Genomic DNA, 18,920 nt, shown 5'->3' with positions numbered 1-18,920 from the left:
GTCACTGAATGGACTGCACTTCTGTATGGAGAAAGGCTTTCCCAGTGTGTATCAGCTTTAATACATGAAATCCCGCTGAGGTATAGATGCTGCAGAGAGTACAAGCCTGTTCTCTTTAATAGTCAGCTTTTTTTCTTGCTCCTTTTCCTTTACTATATACCAACATTAACATTTTAACTGCACAAAAGAAGTAGAGTTGTAGATGTACTTTAGATAAATCTGTTGCTCTTTGGCATTCAGAGGGAATGGGAGCCCAATACAACAAGAAACAGTCGCCTCCAAAGGTCCTTGCTTCCACCATTAACCTTTGTTGTGCAGTTAGCTCAGTGTAGGCAGAGCCACTTTGATGCCAAATCCATTTGCAGAGAACTAGTATTAGGGCTGAAGTTAGTTCCGATAAGAAAGTTGGGAGGGCTTGTCTCAGAGGAAAGGGTACTGTATTTTGTGCAGTTCTAACCAGCTGATGCTGTGAAATCAGGGTCATGAGGGTTTAGAGATCAGCTCATCTTCATAGAACTTTTTAAACTACGTATTTCAATTGCTCAGAAGAATATATAGCAAATATGTATAAGAATATATAGGGACTGGCAGCCTTCTTGGTACAGAGAAGAATTCAGTTCCTGTGTAGATGTAGTTCCCAGGTAGGTGTTATGCAAGGTGGAGCATGGTGACACTCAGTTCAGAGCAAATCAGTTGTTGCAGATGTTCCACATCCAAGGGATGATTATGTGGCTGCCTCACAGACAACCTTGGGAATGGAATCATGGAGGGAACACTGAAAAACCCGCAAAATCTATGGGACTGCAAAGCAGTGGTCTGGGTCTGTGTGTTAGTCCATTTGCTTGTAGCACTGATAAGGGATTCTCCTGTCGCTTCTGTTTTTTACATCATTAATAAGGTAAATGGTATGTAAAGGAGCGAATTATTTAGTGCTATGTGCAGTGCAATTATCTGAAAAAAGGAGAGACGGTAGAGCAGCAAAGTGACAGGCTGGTTGGCTTTGTTCAGCAGAGGTTTGCACAGCAACCAGAGTGTTAGGGGTAGCATTACCTGCCTATTTTAATAAATGTTCTGGCTTCATACTACTGTCAGAACCTCTTCTGCGCTTTCATAAAACTCGCAGGGACACGTGGGGGCCTGAGCGTGTTTTACTGTGGCTTGCACTGCTCTAAGGCTGTGTAAGTTGGAGATATGTTTGTGGTAGGCTGAGGCCTTTCTATCACAGCTGCAATCTGTCTGGGTCAGATAATGCCGTCAGCAGCAGATGCTTAATGGCAGACTAGCTATTAGAGGACCTCTGTTGGCCTTATGTCCTGGTTGTCGGATCTGTGCCAAGGTCCATGTCAACTGTTGACCGATCTTTTGCTGCATAGAAAATCCCTTAGAGAGAAGCACTGTAGGTCTTCGTAAGCATCCTTCTCGGACTCCAGTGCTTTTCAGAAGTGGTTGCAAAGACAAAATGCTCTTCCTGTCATGTGTGTTTGATAGTTTTGACCAGGATATGCACAAATTATGTGGCAAGTTTTAAACTGGCAATAATTCTGGGGCCATTATGCTGAGCACTAACGGATGCCAGAGAACAAATTTCAAAGAAGGAGTTATTTTCCGTTGCTGTACTCTGGCACTGTAAATTCTGAGCTTCAGTATGCAGTTATGTATGCACAAGACTCAAAATTAGAGACTGAGTGGTTTATGCTACACTGAACGAACAGGATGGCCACGGTAGTAGAGCTGAGGATGCTCCTGAGTAACACTCAGCAGCTGGCCCTGATGTCAGCGGAGATTTCATTACAGCAGACCTGGAAAAACTGCGCCCGTGTTGGAAGGAGGGAGCAGAGCACGACAAGAGCGTGTTCCCTGTGTTTCCTTGGCAGCAGAGAAACAAGGCCGGGGAGGGGGGTGGCGGGGGGGGCACAGGACACAGCACCACACGACACAGCCATTCGGTGAGCGCGTCTGTAACCAAACCCATCCGTCTCTGCTGGCGGGTGGCTGGCTGAAGTGCTATTATTAGGAGGCAGGTGATGTCATGGAGCGTGTCATGAGGCCAGCCAGGGAATCCCCACGGAAGATGGATGGCAAGGGGGCGGGAGGGGTGGGGTGGATGGGGGGACGGACAGAGGTACCTCCATGCTTGTGCCAGCACCCGCTCGGGGGGGCCCTGCTGCAGCCACCGGCCCCCAGCCTGGCTTAACTGGGGCACTGGGTTCGTGCTGTGTAAATTATCTTCCCAGCGTGGCGGCTGGCTGTTCACTCTGAAGTATGTGAATGTACTTAACCTTCAGTAACCTTTCCATTGTTTACTTTAGAGTATACATTTGTAGCTTCTGGCAAAAGGTGGGGATATCCTAGAGAGCATGTCAGGCTTCCTATTAATGGAGTTTCAAGAGGTTGCATTCTTCTTTTCTTTTTTTTTTTTTCCTGAAGGGAAGAAAATGCTGGCAAGAGAAAGTTTTGTTTGTTTTGGTTTTTTTTTTTGGTCACTGCATGTTTCTATTCTGGTAAATAAAGTGTCTTTCCTGAAAACAGTACTTGCTGCCACGCAGGCTTTGCAAGGAAAAAGCCGTGCCGATGCTGTAATTCCATGCTGCTGAGAATAACATGTGCCGTTGAGTGAACTGTAGAAGAATTTGTGGGACCTCACCTCCTCACTAACAAAGATGTTCATTTTGTATCATCTTGGATGGATTTTCTATTGTTAAAAGCATATTCTTCCAAAGCTGTTAGGACACTTGAAAGACAAGTGTTACTTACATGTGGATGTGAGATGAAGAATTCAGTAGCTATGTACACACAGGTTTTTTCTTGGACATCTTCATGTCTCCTGCAGAATCATGTAAGAAGATATTACCTATTTTAAAAGAACCTTGTTTGTCTTCCTTCTTAGTTCTTTTTTTCATACTGAAGCTTACGAAGCACTTTAAAAGATACAGTTTCTATTTTGGGATGTCCACAATCAAAATTAAACATCTACCATAATAAAAACCCTGCAAGAATAGATGTAAAAATTTCAGAGAGCTGCTTAACAAATGTAAAATTTAAGGTAAAACAACAAAAAGGAATGTAGCACTTTCTTACAGAGGAGAGGGTTGTTGTCATGTTCTTTAACTAGAAAATATTGCTAATAGCAATGTGTGTAAAATGTGTGAGAGAGCATAACTAGTTTGCATTTAACATGTGTGCATGCAGGCACCTGTGTACATGCTATATCCAAAAACGATTTGAAGTATATTGCTTTGATGCGAAGTCAAGTACTCAAAGGTTAGGAAATGTCAAAAGTGAGACATAATCTTTGCAACCTTAATTATGTTTCCTTGTGCAAATACACTTCAATACACTTTTAATTATGCAGTCTCATTGACATTTTTTCCATGCAGTGTCTGTGTCATTCAGCACACGGAACAAACAGTGCTCAGTGAGTGAGGAGTTACTCGGCATTTTGTGTTATCCTCACTTTCCAGTACACAGCTCTTATTTGTGCCACGGTTTTCAACCAGATTCAAATGGAGAGTTATAAATTTGCTCCTTGGTTTTTCTAGTCCTTGCTACAAGTATATTTGAGTCGTATGATTCCCATTCTACAGAAGAGGAACAGGGCTACCAAAAAATTTACAACATGAGTGTCTGCTAATTCTGGGTGCCGGTTTTCTAAGTTTTGCCATATATAGCCCTTTATATGATCTCATCTGTTGCCCTACATGTTCTGCACAGCTGGAAAACAGTGTCTCTAAACAGACTGTCTGATAAAAGGAACACACATCTAAGAACCTCCTGTGCAAAATTCAATTTCACATGCCCAGTATTGGACTCTTCCCAGTACTGAATTCTTCGAATTACAGTGAGAGTCTTGCTCACCCCCAGCATGAAATAAGTGCAAATAGAATCTCCAGAAAACTGAGCAGTGGATGTATAGCAAGCTAATAATCTCTACTTATCAGCAGGTATTTTTCACAAATTTATTCGACCAAATCAGAATAAACACTGGAACCACAACAGTAGTTTCCCCATCACAGGCACGTCCCCAACACTGCCACCAAGTCTTGTCTTCAAACAATGAAGGGACCGCTGGTGCTGTGTGTGAAAAAGGTGACTAAATATATTCTTGGCTTCGAAGACTCACAGAAAAATATTTCTCTTTTGGGGACAACAGAAGAAGACTGTATGTTTTCAAAGGCATATTCTTAAAAAAAGCTGGCCATTTACATCTGCAGATTTCCAAAACAAAATTAGCTTGAGGGGAATATTCATCAGGATGAGTTCCTGATGATAGGCTGAAGCTTAGCAAAGGTACTGAAAATCACGTCATACAAGAGAAAGTTCAGTTGCTGAAAAAATTGTACCTGCTCTACCAACAGTGAGCATTAACAGTGCATAATTATTCTTTCTCAAGGAATGTGCTATTTACATTGACGCTATTACTAAAATATAGATGAACTATTCACTGGCCTGTGAGTGTATGCAGTTGCACTGTAGGTCATATCCACGCTTGGGCTCTTCTTGGGAGCTGATGACCTAATCCAGAGATTGAAACACTTGCAGTTGCCCCTCTGTAGAAGTGGCCCTGACCCAGTGGAGGTCAAGAGCACAGTGTATTAACAAAGCAGTACCAGAAACTTGGCACTTCTCAAGATAGCATTTGCCTTCCATTTTTTCAGCTATTCATATGCAGTTGTTTCAAAAGTGGTGTGGGAAAAATAACCACCACCCAGCAGATAGAAATTTGACTTGTAGCTTCTCAATTAGATAGCTTCTTTTTGCTTTTAGACCTTTCCTTATCCAAGAAGATTATATAAAACATGTCGTTATTCATATTAAAGATCCTATATTCATGCAGCCGATAGATACTGAAAAAATATTTTACTTATTTTCTTTAGGTTTCCTTTAGATATTAATTATGTTCTTGCTTAGGTAGGATAGGGAAGAACTTAATTGCTGCTTAGTAGGCCACGATAAGAGAAATATGCAGGGTTAGGCAATATTGTATTTTATAGGAAGTAAATGGGTACACCGAGATGTTTACTTACATGGTTCTAATATAACAAGATGGTATGTGACAATGTGTGGCTTAACTCAGAAATGCTTTCAAGTTTTTTAGAAGTAATCTGGAATTGTGTTTAAAGCTCAAGGGCAGGAGAATGATCTCGGCTCACTCAGGGGTCATATATACAAAGGGTTCATTTTATGCAAGCGTGATGATTTTTTTATTGTCATATGGATTTGTTTTATTATAGTGCTAAAGCCTTCAGTCAGCTGTAGCATTAGTTGTTGCAAATGTTGTTGTTACTGTATTAATGCAATCAGAGAGCTTTTCTTAAACTTTTTTTGAACCTCATTACTGTGTGAGCATAATCCAAACAAGCCTCAGAAAGCTGAGGACAAGAACAATGTGGTCTATACAATGTGGATTTTACATATGCACTTGCTACTGAGACTGATTTCCAGATAGTGGAACATGTGTTGCAGATATAAATGAAACACATATAAAAAAGGTGTTCTTTAGTTAAAAACAAGCTCTGCCTGTCAAGATGATGAGTGTTCTAGCATTCTGAGTCAATTATAAACTACTCTTTCATTCACATACAGAAGAAAAGCCCATACTGCTTGTTCCAGTTTTCCCTCTAACAGTAATTTATAAAGTTTTGTTAATTGGTTGTTGAACATAGATAGTCAGGCACTATTAAATGCATACATGACAGTTCATTAAAAAAAAGGACCTCTCAAGCCAAAGACATGTCTTTCTGAGTCTATTAGATTTGTGAATTTTTTCTGCTGGTAATTTTTTTTCCCAGTTGCATCTAAAGATTGGAATTCTAGAAGTTCTCCTCAAGTACAATTTCTGCTGCAAGACCGATCAGATCCAAGTCTTAGATGTTGTTACTAATTCCCACTTACCACCTCCTAAATCAGAAAACGACTATGTCAGATCTCTGGGGTTCAGGGGTGTTTCTCCTCAGTAGTCATATGAAAACAGTAACTTTGGTGTCTGCTTTAAAAGACTGGTCTGGATGTATTTATCATTAGCTTATATGTTGTATTCATTTAATGCCCTTATTCATTTAATGCCCATTTAATGCTCAGTCTCACTGGAACAGAACAGTACATGCTTTCCTACACTTGTCATTTCAAGAATACAGCAGTTTACCATCATGGTGAAGGACAGTAGTGCAGGTGCTCCATCACATTCTGAGATCTCAACACAGAAGTTTCTGCAGATGAAACAGATGCTTTGCAGAATTGACCTGGTCTTGTTACATGTGCTCTACGATGAACCTAACTCATTTTGTTAGGATGTCCATTGCTATTTTTACAATTGTATTAGAAGCATTAGCTACAGCCTCCTGTTCAAATTCTACTTTCAGTGATTGATTTCTTCTTATCCCAGATTGCCTTTTACATTTCTTAAATACAACCTTTTCTCATGCTATCTCAAAGATGGCATGGGGTTGCAGTGTGCCACTAATCTTTTCCCATGTTTCACCATGGAAATGTCTGCCTTTTAGTGGTAAATTAAATTATGAATTTATATTAATATAGGAGTTTAAATTTGTGAGGAAAAGCTTCTGGCTTAAATTTGCCTTATAAACGTATGTGTTGTGATAGTGATTATATAAAGAAGCTGTGCTGTAGAACAACCTTCATTTACTCTGCTGTAAACTATAGACAATTAACTTTGTATCTCTGACCTCTGATTTACATGATCCTTCATCTAGGTGATTTCTATTAATGTTGCTTCAGGCAAGATGATGGCTATTACTGTGCAGTGTATCCTGATCTCGGCGGATTTTGAGGAAGTTGTAAAATACTGACATGCATGGTATAAGCAGACTTATGGGGGAAAGAACCAGTTTCTCTCCTTGGTGATTATTATTTCTACAGGAATTCGGCTGCTACCTTTTAATAGTTCCTTTTTCTTTAATTTCCCAGCTAATTCTGGTTCCTTGCAAGGCCCACAGACTCCACAGTCTACTGGTAGTAATTCCATGACAGAAGTGCCAGGCGATTTGAAGCCCCCTACACCAGCATCAACACCTCATGGACAGATGACACCTATGCAGGGTGGCAGGTATGAAAAGGGCTTTGCTGCATTTGGGGGGGCTGTAGTTCTACAACAGTTTAAGCCAGTCTTTCCCTTTCCCAACTGCTCAGGCGCTCATCTGATTCCGTGGTGAACTGAACAGAGCCTTAAAAGCACCAGAAAATTATTTCTTTTTGGACGGGAGGGAGGGAAAGAGAGGAAGGAGTGGGAGCTGTGTTAGCTTTCTAAAAGTACTAGAGAAGGATCAGACAAACACCAGTGCAAAGGAAGGCACGCGAATATGTGAACAGTGGGGAGGAAGGTGGAACTCAGCAGCGCCAACTTAGAACCACAGCCTTCCTTTCCTTGCTTACCCTGTCCTCCTCTGGTGTACAGGTCCAGACATTCATGCTTAGGAGGGAGGAATGTGTGGTTTTAAGGTGTTGCTTAAATTCAAGTTATGAAAAGCATATATACTAACAGTGGTTGACATAGCAGAGTATTCGACTGGATGGACCAAGAGATCCCTTTCAGTTGAATGTTGTGGAAGTCACATAGCCCAGCTGAATCTGAAGCGGAGCCTTCTCGCCATTCGTGAAGGATCCTTAACCCACTGAAGTCCAGCAAAAATGTTCTTACTGACTTCGGCAGGAACACGGCTGAGCTCTGAACTACGTACAGAATCACTCCAAACTTAACATACTTAGGTTCTTTTTTCTCCATCTGTAATACTACAGAAAGGATAACACGAAGCTTTCATAATCATCTTTAATTCAGATTGACTTTTCTTTCATGACGTAAAAAAAATTCTTTCGCATTAAGGATAAATCTGATAGTTATCAGGGAAACTTGGCTTTCAAAGCCAGATTTTTAGGGCTTTAGAATAAAGCTGGCTGCAACCATATAGGTTAGTGCGTCTCCATAACAGTAAATAGTATTTGGGAGTTAAATCAAGTGTTGCTGTTTAGTCTTTCCTCTAGTAGGAGAGCAATGAGGTGCTTGGTAAATTTGAAAGGTAATAAATATGAAACTGATAAAAACTAATACTCTTGTGACAAAGCATATAATTAAGCTGTGGAGCTCACTGCCTTAGGGTAGTGCGGCAAACAGTGAAATTTCAGAAAGGCTTGGACTTTTGTATAATAAGAACATGTACAGCTGAATTAGATTTAAACCCGTGATCTTTAAGGTAAGTAGTCAGATAAGCTTGGGGAAAAAAATGGGCACATTTTCTTAATGATTGTCCATTGTGAAAGTGTTTTGCATCTTCCTCGGATATATCCTGCACTGATCACTGCCACAGCATCACAGGCTGGGTGTGTTATAGTCTAGTCTTTTTTTCACTGTTCTTATGAATACAGGATGATGTTAATGCCTCCTTTTTCTCATCTGCTAGAAACAGCGCAGTTAGTGTGCACGATCCCTTTTCTGATGTAAGTGATTCAGCGTTCCCGAAGCGAAACTCCGTGACGCCAAATGCACCATACCAGCAGGGAATAAACATGCCAGATATGATGGGAAGGATGCCATATGAGCCGAATAAAGATCCTTTCGGTGGAATGAGAAAAGGTATTTTCATTGTGGGAGCTTAAGTATTCTTCCCTACTTCTGTGTAATCAAGATGTTCTGGTCATCAGAGTGAGCTTTTTTACTTTGTTGGTTTTGCCATTGCTTAAATGGTATCCTTATAGCAAAAGGAGAGGTACAATGCAGTTGTGTTTCATTCTGGTCTGGTCATATTTTCCCCTCTTAGAGTCTTACTGTTTATTTTAGACTTAACATAATCCTAAAAATGCTTGTGGGAATACATTTCAGGAAATGGCATAAATTCATGGGGTTAGATTTTGTGCAACACCGTATGTTTCTTGAGGGTGATTAGCTACTCTGCAAATCAGATGATGGACTTCAGTGTTAGAATGTGAACTGGTGAAGCAACATGCCTGGTTGTAGTAGGGCTGAACTGGGAATTCACTGTGTGGAACTGAGCAAGTCTCCTAGTGCTTTCTCAGTTTACATATTTTTCAGAATAGGAAAGCTGATTTTTTTCTCACTTGGACAGCCTCTGACAGAAGGTGATAAACACACTCAAAGTTTGCTTATTTTTAGAAAGCAAAAGTTAAAATTAATGTCAAACCTGACTCTTGTCCTTTGGGGCACTTAACCTACAGATGGTTTTGTGGATATTGTAAAATGTGCCTAAAATTAATCGGTCTTGCTTGCCTTGTATATAGGAAAGTGGGATGAAAGGACACAAGCAGGGCTCACAATGGCTGCAAACAGGAGAGTAGATGGAGGAGATGAAGTTAAGAAAGTGGAAACTGAAAGGGAGCAAAAGGGAGAAATGGGAAGAAGAGGGCCAGAGATAAGGGGAAGAGAGATACATGGTGAAGCGGGGAGATGCTTTAAAAGAGATAGTTATTCTGATGTGATTTTTTTTTTTTTAAACCTTCCCTTTAAATCCTTTTGCCTGGACTATGGACACTAGCATAACACAGTTGGAGGAAGGGAAAACTCTGTCTTAGATTCACTATAGGTGTTATATCCATGAAGGATTAAGTGGGTTTATTGCACTTTGTCATACATTTCACATTCATCCTGTTGAAACAGAAATATCTCTGTTCAGTATCTGCTATGAGGAACTAAAGGGTAGAGTCTCTTCCTCTATCTGTTTGGGGATTTATATCCGATATAATGGTCAACGTGCCTTTTCTTGGGCTTGTAGAATATGCCCATCCTGCTCAAGAAGCTACAGTAGGATACAGCATCCTTTCCATAACTGAATTATGGTATATATGTGTGTATGAGAGCTTTATCGGAAAAAGAAGAGAGTGATTCTGACAGCTTTTTGTAAGCCAGACTAGGAGATTTGCTTTCATCTGTTTTGTAAGGTTTATGTTTGCATTCATATTTAGCATTGTTTGGGCTGAAAAGAAGAACGAGTTGATGTTCAGCTATGAAGATCACAGGGAAGCGGCTGCCTGGTGCCTGATGAGCTTAGTTCTATAGGATGAGGTTGCTTTCCTCTCTTGCAGCTCCTTAATATTAAAATGATCGTCTTGGTAATGGTGCTACTTCATGTGTTTTCATCAGACCCTGGAGAGCTTGTCAAGACACCAGCTAAGTCTCCTTGGTGGTGTTAGGGATCTGAACATTATTTTAAAATACATCATTTAATGGAAAGATATCTTCAAACACCCAGAATATATATTTAATTTCCGTTACTCATGCAGTGCCTGGAAGCAATGAGCCTTTCATGACCCCTGGACAAATGCCTAACAGTGGAATACAAGATATGTACAACCAGAGTCCATCTGGAGCCATGTCCAACATGAGCATGAGCCAGCGACAGCAGTTCTCTTATGGAGGCTATGACAGGAGGTGAGTCAATCTCCAAGAAAAAGCAATGCCCATTAGTGAAAATGATCCTCTCTTTCCTCATTTCTTTTTCGCGTTGGACCTTGCAGAGAACATAGCAGCCTACATGTCCTACAGCGTCTCACTAAATCACTGGGAGTCAAACCACTGGTAATGACCGAGTCTAGCTGTTCACAGAAATTAATGAGGAATTGTCACACCTTAGAAGTTGCTCAAGCTGCAGCAGATCAGCACATGGGTGTGTGTGGCAGCTGCCTTCAGCTGGCAGCTGGGCTGGGCTGTGATGGCAGAAAATAGCGCTTGAGTTAGTCTTCTGACCATGTTTTCATCTAAACAGTTGTTGGTGAGCGTTTTATGAAGAACACAATGCACAGCCTAAACATGTCTAGATTGTGGTCTGTTGGTGAATTGCCTTTGGAGAGTCTGGCATCTGTTGTCTGAGTTGTAGGGGCACCAGTCTTGCAGTGTGTCCATCAGAACCTTCATAAGTTTGTCTTTCAGTAAAGGTACACAAAATGAATTTGGTCCTCTTTTGTTTATCCCAGGAAAGGCTTTGGAAAAAGAAATCCGTAAAATCACTGATGTCGAAGCATTGGTATAGCAAGCAGAGTGGTTTGGAAATGCTTGAATTATATTAAGTATTCCAGTAGGTTTTGCAGTTCTGGCTGTATTCCTACTTTTACTTTCATTAGGCTGTGTACTTTAGCTTCACTTTTTGTTTCCTGATGGTAGCCAAAGTGGTGCAGTGTGGGTCTTCTGAGTATACCAGCAGAGCAGTTTTCAGCTAGTAGTTTGAAATAGTAGATGTGTAGAGTAACACAAGTGTAATCATGTTGTTCAACAGGTTACATTGCTGGGGAGTTAGTGAGAGTGCGGGTTCCACTGGAAGGTGATAAGTCAAGAGAATGTTTTCTTTAAGGGGTGTGTTTTATTTTATTGGCAATTTTGTAGAATAAGTGCTTTTTACAGAATGAGGTTTCCTTTGTCATTTTTTAGGTCGGATCATGGGCTGGGTCCTGAAGGCAGTATGGGACCACCTGGTCAAAGCAACATGGTGCCTTCAAACAGTGACCCAAGCATGTACTCTCCTAATCGTTACCCTGGCCAGCAAAGGTGAACACTGATTTCTCTGTTTGTAATATCTGCGATAACCAGCTAATGAGTGCCAGCAGCCTCTGTGAGGGCACATAGACAGAATATGTGGCTTCTTGGTGTGTTATTTCTCTTTTGCCTGTTCTTATTTAGGCTTTTACTGTTGGTTCAGTTTCGGCGGGGCGGGGGGGCAGAGGCTTGGATGAATCAGTTGACTTTTTGTAGCCAGAGAATCAGAGATGTTAGACAAGGAGTATACATCCTACCTTATGTATCTCCTTGCCAACACTGAACTAGAACATATTGTATAGGCCCAAGTTCTCAAGAGCAGCATTAAATGACACCACTTCTGAAGCTTCCACAACTTCATCTGGCTTGTGGTTATCCTGTGGCTAACAAATCGAACATTTAGAAGGTGTTCCCTTATGTTTGACATACATGTAGCTTTGTTGAGTTTTATCTTATTGCATGTACCATCTTGGACAACTATAGACAATTTCCATCAGCTATATTGTTCTTTTAACTGGCATTAGGTAATTTCTCTCCATCCACATAATAATTCTAGGAGATACTGAACAGCTATTGCTTTCACTCTGGTCAGCTCTCAAATTATGTGAGTTTTCTATGCTTTTGGAAAAATTAGGTCCCATTAGTTCTTTTAACGTGTCAGCTTCCCCAGTCCTCTGTTTCTCTGAGTCTCCCTGATACATGACTTCCATAATTGTACTCGAATAGTAGATGTGTTCTCACTGGTAGTGTACAGAGAGGAATTACTGACATATTGGTCTGCGATACAGTGTTATTTTTCAATGTTGATACTTTCCAAGTACTTCATTTCAGCAACCTAAATTTCATTCAGATGTGCTAAAAATATTGCAGTTGCACTGTAGTACTCCTCAGAGGTCTTAACAGCCACAGGTAAGTTTCCAAGTGCAATGCAACTCTGCCTCTTACATGTAGGCTTCATTATGGAGCTTTAATTAAAAATTACTTGAACATTAGCAAAATTATGAGTACTGTTTTTACTCAGTAGTGATGTATTTAAATGTTACAAATTGTCATGAAATTTATACTCATTTTTTTTCACTGTCATCAGACTAAAATCACGATTTCACTTGAAAATGGCAGTTAACTGTTGATTATATTCTTAAGTAATCCAGAAAGTGTCTTGCTTGGAGACCGACTTGTTAGAACATGAGAATTATGACTTGGAACCCTTGAGCTGTACATCAGATACTTTTCCACTTTAGATAGGTTCCCAGCACCTGCAGCTGCCTTCCTTACCTGTTCCCACTCCTGACTGCTACCTCTAAATCTCTCTGTTACATCTCCACTGCTCCTCCTTTCTTCTATCTGCTTTTATCTCTTTCCTTCCACTACCAGCTCCAGCAGAGCTTAGTACATCAGGCTCAGGACCATACCACGCTGTACCTTCACCTTGTTTCCAAATGGCAAATATCTTGAAGATGCAAGATCATCAGAGTACTTTTCCTGGTGGCTTAGAAATTCCAGCAGCTCTAAGTGTTGATTTGAATGCTTCATTTTAGGCATGAACCATATGGGCAGCAGTATCCAGGACAAGGACCTCCCTCAGGACAGCCACCATATGGAGGACATCAGCCTGGAATGTATCCACAGCAGCAGGTAGGAAAGGGGAAAACAGCTATATTCATAACATTTGTTTAATAAATGTCACCCCTAAGTTCTGTATACATTCAAAAATTTGTTTATACAATGTATGTCTTTTGGCACAGAGGTGGCCTGTAGTTCTGGTCAAAATCACAGCCCATATGGATAAGCAGTGTATGTGCAGCTATAGGAAAAATGTGTTCATTACACTGGAAGAGTGTAAATTTTAACAGATGTTCTGTGGCTTTGGATGTGTATCAAGAGATTGTCCCAAGTCAATAACCAGCAGACGGGGAAAGCATAATTTGTAGGCTAGTAAAGTGATGCTGCCTCAGTTCCAGAAACAAACAGGAAAGCTGCTTGGCTGTCAGGTTGAAGGGCCTTAATGTCATGCAGCCAAGTGAACCCAGCAGAAAACTGGAACAAAGTAAAATGTGCAGCACTCTCAATTGTTTAGAATGCTGTCGTGGGTCATATGAGATACCTATCTTTAATATAGATCAGATGGCATATTCCCCACATTATCGCTAGTAACAGTATAGTACAAATACATGAGAGAGAACATCATTAGTGTTAAAAATAGTTTAAATATGTGTACGTTGCAGTCTCCCTAACTTTGTAATAATTTTGAACATACAAATTATATTCATTAACAAGATTTTTTTTTGTTACGTGCATCTTTAATACCTTGTGGGCAAAATCCCATCTTATAAGTCAATAGCAGAACTCCACTGACTTCAGAAGGATCAGTGTTTCATCCTGTGTGTTTCTAATTTGTTTCTAGTCATACAATAATCAAAGTTGAAATTAGCTTCCAAAACAGAAAGCACTTCCTTACAATATAAAAATAAAAATTTAAGCTAGCTTTCAGCCAATTTCAGATAGTCCTTTTCAGTTTGTGATATAGTTCTACTAGGAAATTTGGAGGTGGGAAACCTAAAAGAGGAGATTTTACGTTGCACTATACTGAAAATGTATATAAATTTCAATTTCAGAATTTCTTGCTTATCTCTTTGGTTCATAACATCTCTCTAATGTAGCATAATCAAAAGAACTGTTTTGTTGTTCTTTATGATGAGCATGCGCTAGCAGACTAGGTGATTTAGTGGGGAAATAGCCACGATATATAGCAGAACAGTTTATGATATTCCATGCTAACGTATGCAGAGAATATATTAACTACATGTTCATTTAAGCAAGGAGACAGCTAGAATTTGTAAAATTATATTTGGCCCTGTCCTTAGTGCTGTTTGTATGCTTTGTACAATGACTCTTGAATGCAAAACGCATTAATGCAAAAAAGCAGTGAAGAATGAAGGGCGAGGAGGCTGGCTGACCTCAGCCTCTCCCTCCCATTCCCACAGGATTCCACTTCTTCATTTAGCTAGAGATTAGGTTGCCACTAGCTTATTTTCAGTTTTCTAAATCTCACTCCATAGTGGTACAGGAAGAGTGTGAAAAATGACCCTTTTGAAGCTCTATCTACAACCTGAAGGCCAGGGAATGACCTGGGAAGGAGGTGCTTGGAGCTTCAACTCCTGGGGCTAATGAAGCACTTAGGTTTTTCAATTCCTGTACGAATGCTTGTACCCCGAGAGCCATTACGCAGCAGGTGACCTGTGTTGGTGTCTTCTTGTCCTCTGCGAGGGCTCAGAATTCTACATCCCTGGTGGAGAGAGACACGCATTGTGCAGCCTTAGTCTCCTGCCAAACCTTTATGCAGGAAGGGGAGTCCAGGTGCATCACTGTCCTCAGCTCTGCTTCCCGTTAGGCCTGTTGCCACTATGAATACAAGAGCACAGAACTGCTTTTATAAAGGCACATGCTTCATTCCCAAGGGTCTTACCAAGCGCTCTGAGTCATAGTGGCAAAACAAACACCAGCCTTTTAGGTGTGGCAACTGCCAGGTCAGTTCTTGATGTATAAATTGGCTCCGAGGGTGGAAGTAGCAAGTAGTTTATGTAAGGCTGAAGATAGGTATTTCTCAGATAGCCAGACAGCTCTATAATAAGTTTTTTTAAAAAATACTTTCATGCAATACAGTAGTTGTGGTTTTATGTGCACCAAAGTTGGAAGATGATTTTATGAATCCCAGAGCTGTTTTAACTGACCCGCATTGAATACATACAGAATTTTATCTGATCTTAACTCTAGTACCTTAGTATACATTGTGCAGCGTGACTGAGCTACAGTTTCCGGGGGAGCCATAACTTTGAATTTGCCATAGATCATATATTCAAAAATCACCCATTTAATTCACATTTTTTGCTTCAGAGCACTCAGTGTAGTTTGAACTGTGGAACAAACTCCCACAGGAACTAAGGACCGCTGCAAACCTTACCACCTTCCCCTTAAACTGCAACATGTCTTTTTTTGTTCTGCCATCTTAAACATAAATACATACAAGCTTGTATGATTTAAAAACACCTCAGCTCTGCCCAAGGCAAAACATCTTACCTCACACAGCATTCCCCACATGAGAGGGTGAGAAGCAAAGAGGGAGTAAACCATAGGTGGCAGTTACATTGCTTAATTCCTTCCTGATCAGCAGGGTAAGAACCTGCATAAACTAAACCAGAATGTTTGGACGTGACCGTTTGCTGTAATAATCTCACAGTAAATTAAATGTGATTAAAACCATTTGGGAAGAGGGACAGTTGCCCAAACAGGACGATGTTCCTGGGAATCACACAGAGTAGCAAATGCAGCAGATGTTTTCTCCTACTGATAAATTTGCTGTGTGTAGCCTATGCCCTGTTGTAAGATCCAGTGTTTCAGACATGCATGCTTGCAGCATATCTTGTAATCTTAAGATTTTATTCAGTGCTCGTTTCTTCAGAAGATTCACTGAGCAGTTTTTATTTTTTCTAAGATTTTTCTTCTTAGTAGACTAAGCATAAAAAATAAGTGAGAATATTTTAGTTGTTGAGGACCGTTGCCTTTTCATGCATCTCTGAAATGACCAGTGGAATTTAATCTGACAGATAGTAAAGGGAAGGGGAGAAGATGAGACTAAGCATAAGAAAATTTAGCCCAAGGATAAGTTTCCTTTTAGTATTAAAAGCACAGCAAAACAGAGGCTTAAAAAGAAAGCCCTGGATCAAGCCTAACCATAGCATTGCATGCCTGACTTTGGAATCAGCATGATCCCTCTAGAACTAAGCACCTTCACCTTTTTAAATGAGCTTTCATCCAAGATATTTGTATTGTGTATGGCGTAAAAGTGACACATTTTCTTTCCAAAATTTTTTTTCAGAACTATAAGCGACACATGGATGGCATGTATGGGCCTCCAGCCAAACGCCATGAAGGGGATATGTATAACATGCAGTATGGCAACCAGCAACAGGAAATGTATAACCAGTACAGCAACGCGTACACGGGGCCTGACAGGAGGCCCATGCAGGGACAGTATCCGTATCCATATAACAGGGAGAGGATGCAGGGCCCAGGACAAATGCAGCAGCATGGAATACCTCCCCAGATGATTGGTGGCCCCATGCAGTCGTCATCTTCCAGTGAAGGACCTCAGCAGAACATGTGGCCAACACGAAATGATATGCCTTACCCTTACCAGAACAGGCAAGGTCCAGGAGGCCCTGCACAGGCCCCACCATATCCAGGGATGAATCGCACTGACGATATGATGGTACCTGACCAGAGGATAAACCATGAGAGTCAGTGGCCTTCTCATGTCAACCAGCGTCAGCCTTCTTATATGTCATCCTCAGCCTCCATGCAGCCTATCACTAGGCCTCCTCAGTCATCCTACCAGACGCCACCCTCTATGCCAAACCACATCTCTAGAGCTCCAAGTCCAGCATCCTTCCAGCGCTCTTTGGAAAACCGTATGTCTCCAAGCAAGTCTCCTTTCCTACCCTCCATGAAGATGCAAAAGGTTCTACCCACAGTTCCAGTGTCACAGGTCACAGGACCTCCACCCCAACCACCACCGATTAGGCGAGAAATTACTTTCCCCCCAGGCTCTGTAGAAGCATCCCAACCAGTCTTAAAACCAAGACGAAAGATTACCTCAAAAGATATTGGTAAGCATCAAAGCAAAAGCCAAATACCAAAATAGGTTGGGAGAAAGGGACTTCGATTTTCTTCTACATTTCAAGACTATTTTGACAAATAGTTAACTTTGGTAACTGTAATGTGATTGCCTTCAATAAAAATGTAATAACATATACAGCAGTGAGGATGATAGGTAGAACTCATCCCAGACAATCTGACATGAAATGAAAGCAATATTTTATACGGAGACCTGAGGACTCCAGAAATGCATTAAAAATGAAGTTTGTCTCAGATTTCCAAGTGATGTGTGTTGAAAGGTCCTTCAGAATGTCTGTTAAATCACCAGCGCAGCATGTAGCTGAGCAAAGCTTTCTGTGTTCTTGTTCCATGGAAGCTCATGCTCTTCTGCCGTGTATAGTCTCTGCCTCTCTTGAATGGCCTATTTATTCATTCCATATTATTAATGTTTGTTTCTCCCCCTGTTCTTTCCCAAGCATCTTCTTATCTTGAATTCCTGTTACATTTCATACATTCAAGCTCTTACACTTCAAGTTCCCATACTCCTGACAGAGTATTCTACCTTTATTTACTGATTACATGGTTTAGTCAACTTCTCTTAATTTCATACAATTATTTTGGCTTCAGCAAAGACAGGAAGAATGGCCCTGTTAGGATATTCTGCAGTATTAAGGCTGAGCAGTTACAGAGAAATTGAACAGGACCAAGCAGTGAAACCAGGGTCTTGAGCAGTGTTTCAGTAACTATTTCATTTAAATTCTGCATCCTCAAAATGTCATCATTTAGTCTTTCAGAACTCATTAATGGTCTCCAAGGATGCACTAATACTGTTGTATTTCTCCTCCTTTCTTTCTCCAGTAACTCCCGAAGCCTGGAGAGTGATGATGTCTCTTAAATCTGGTCTTTTGGCTGAAAGTACCTGGGCGCTAGACACTATTAATATTCTTCTGTATGATGACAGCACTGTCGCTACTTTCAACCTATCTCAGGTAGGTGGGAAAGCAGTATACTTCTCAGCTTTCCAAGGAAAGAAAACTGAAGTAAGATACCTACACAAATGCTGAAGTCCTTTAAATTGATTGTAATTAACATAAATTTGAATATTGCAAAACTTCCCTTTCTATAATTGGTAACAGTGAAAAACAAGAGATAGCTTTAGAGCGAATAGGTGAAATAATGAGCTTGAAAGAAGAGTATCTCTTGTAAGAAGGAGCATGTCGGAATATAGGAATTGTAGCACTGACAGAAGACTAATGTGTAAATTCACACTCATGATAGTACAAGGACAATCCCAGAAAACAGTGATATGTTAGTAATCTTGCATAACTTGCATTTCCATAAAAGGCTTTGTAGAACTATATTGATTTGAGGCTGTCTTTCGGTGACTGTCTTATTCAGTAGTTCCATGCTAGGCTGTGGATTTTTTTTAGTTTCTTATTTTCTGTTTGGTTTCTTCTTCCAGTAAATTAAGTCTGCACAGAAATATCAGATTGACAAATTAAAAGCTGGAAGCCACTGTCTGTCCACAGGATGCAAGTAACACAGGATTTAACAGTGTGTGCTTTTGCCTTAGTACCTCCCAGCATTTTTCAGCCCTGCTCTAGCGGGTGGCCTGTTAGGTGGTAGTAATAGACGTCAGGCTGACAATGCACATCATCTAAAATTTGTGCAAATTAAATATTCAGTTTCTCTGCTCCATTCATTCTTTGGTTACTAATAGTGTAACTCATCATTTTTAAATATAATGACCTTTTTTTTTTAAATACAGACACAA

General features: G+C 40.5%; 1 protein-coding gene across 5 annotated transcripts in view; it reads left to right on the top strand.

Moving 5' to 3' along the window:
* Positions 1-18,920, top strand: part of ARID1B (AT-rich interaction domain 1B) — a 330,284-nt gene that overhangs the window by 306,627 nt on the left and 4,737 nt on the right. For 3 of the 5 annotated variants that reach the window (XM_065630699.1, XM_065630700.1, XM_065630697.1), the window contains exons 14-20: positions 6,925-7,063; positions 8,412-8,584; positions 10,246-10,393; positions 11,387-11,503; positions 13,030-13,126; positions 16,368-17,157; positions 18,005-18,135. In XM_065630699.1, coding sequence (XP_065486771.1) covers positions 6,925-7,063; positions 8,412-8,584; positions 10,246-10,393; positions 11,387-11,503; positions 13,030-13,126; positions 16,368-17,157; positions 18,005-18,135 — 1,595 coding nt within the window. The remainder of the gene's footprint in view (positions 1-6,924; positions 7,064-8,411; positions 8,585-10,245; positions 10,394-11,386; positions 11,504-13,029; positions 13,127-16,367; positions 17,158-18,004; positions 18,136-18,920) is intronic. The other 2 variants (XM_065630702.1, XM_065630701.1) reach the window with 1 other exon arrangement.

This window comes from Caloenas nicobarica, chromosome 3, assembly GCF_036013445.1.
Source record: "Caloenas nicobarica isolate bCalNic1 chromosome 3, bCalNic1.hap1, whole genome shotgun sequence".
Taxonomy (NCBI): Eukaryota; Metazoa; Chordata; class Aves; order Columbiformes; family Columbidae; genus Caloenas; species Caloenas nicobarica.
The sequence above is the reverse complement of the archived record's forward strand: the minus strand, read 5'-3'. Positions and strand labels throughout refer to the sequence as shown.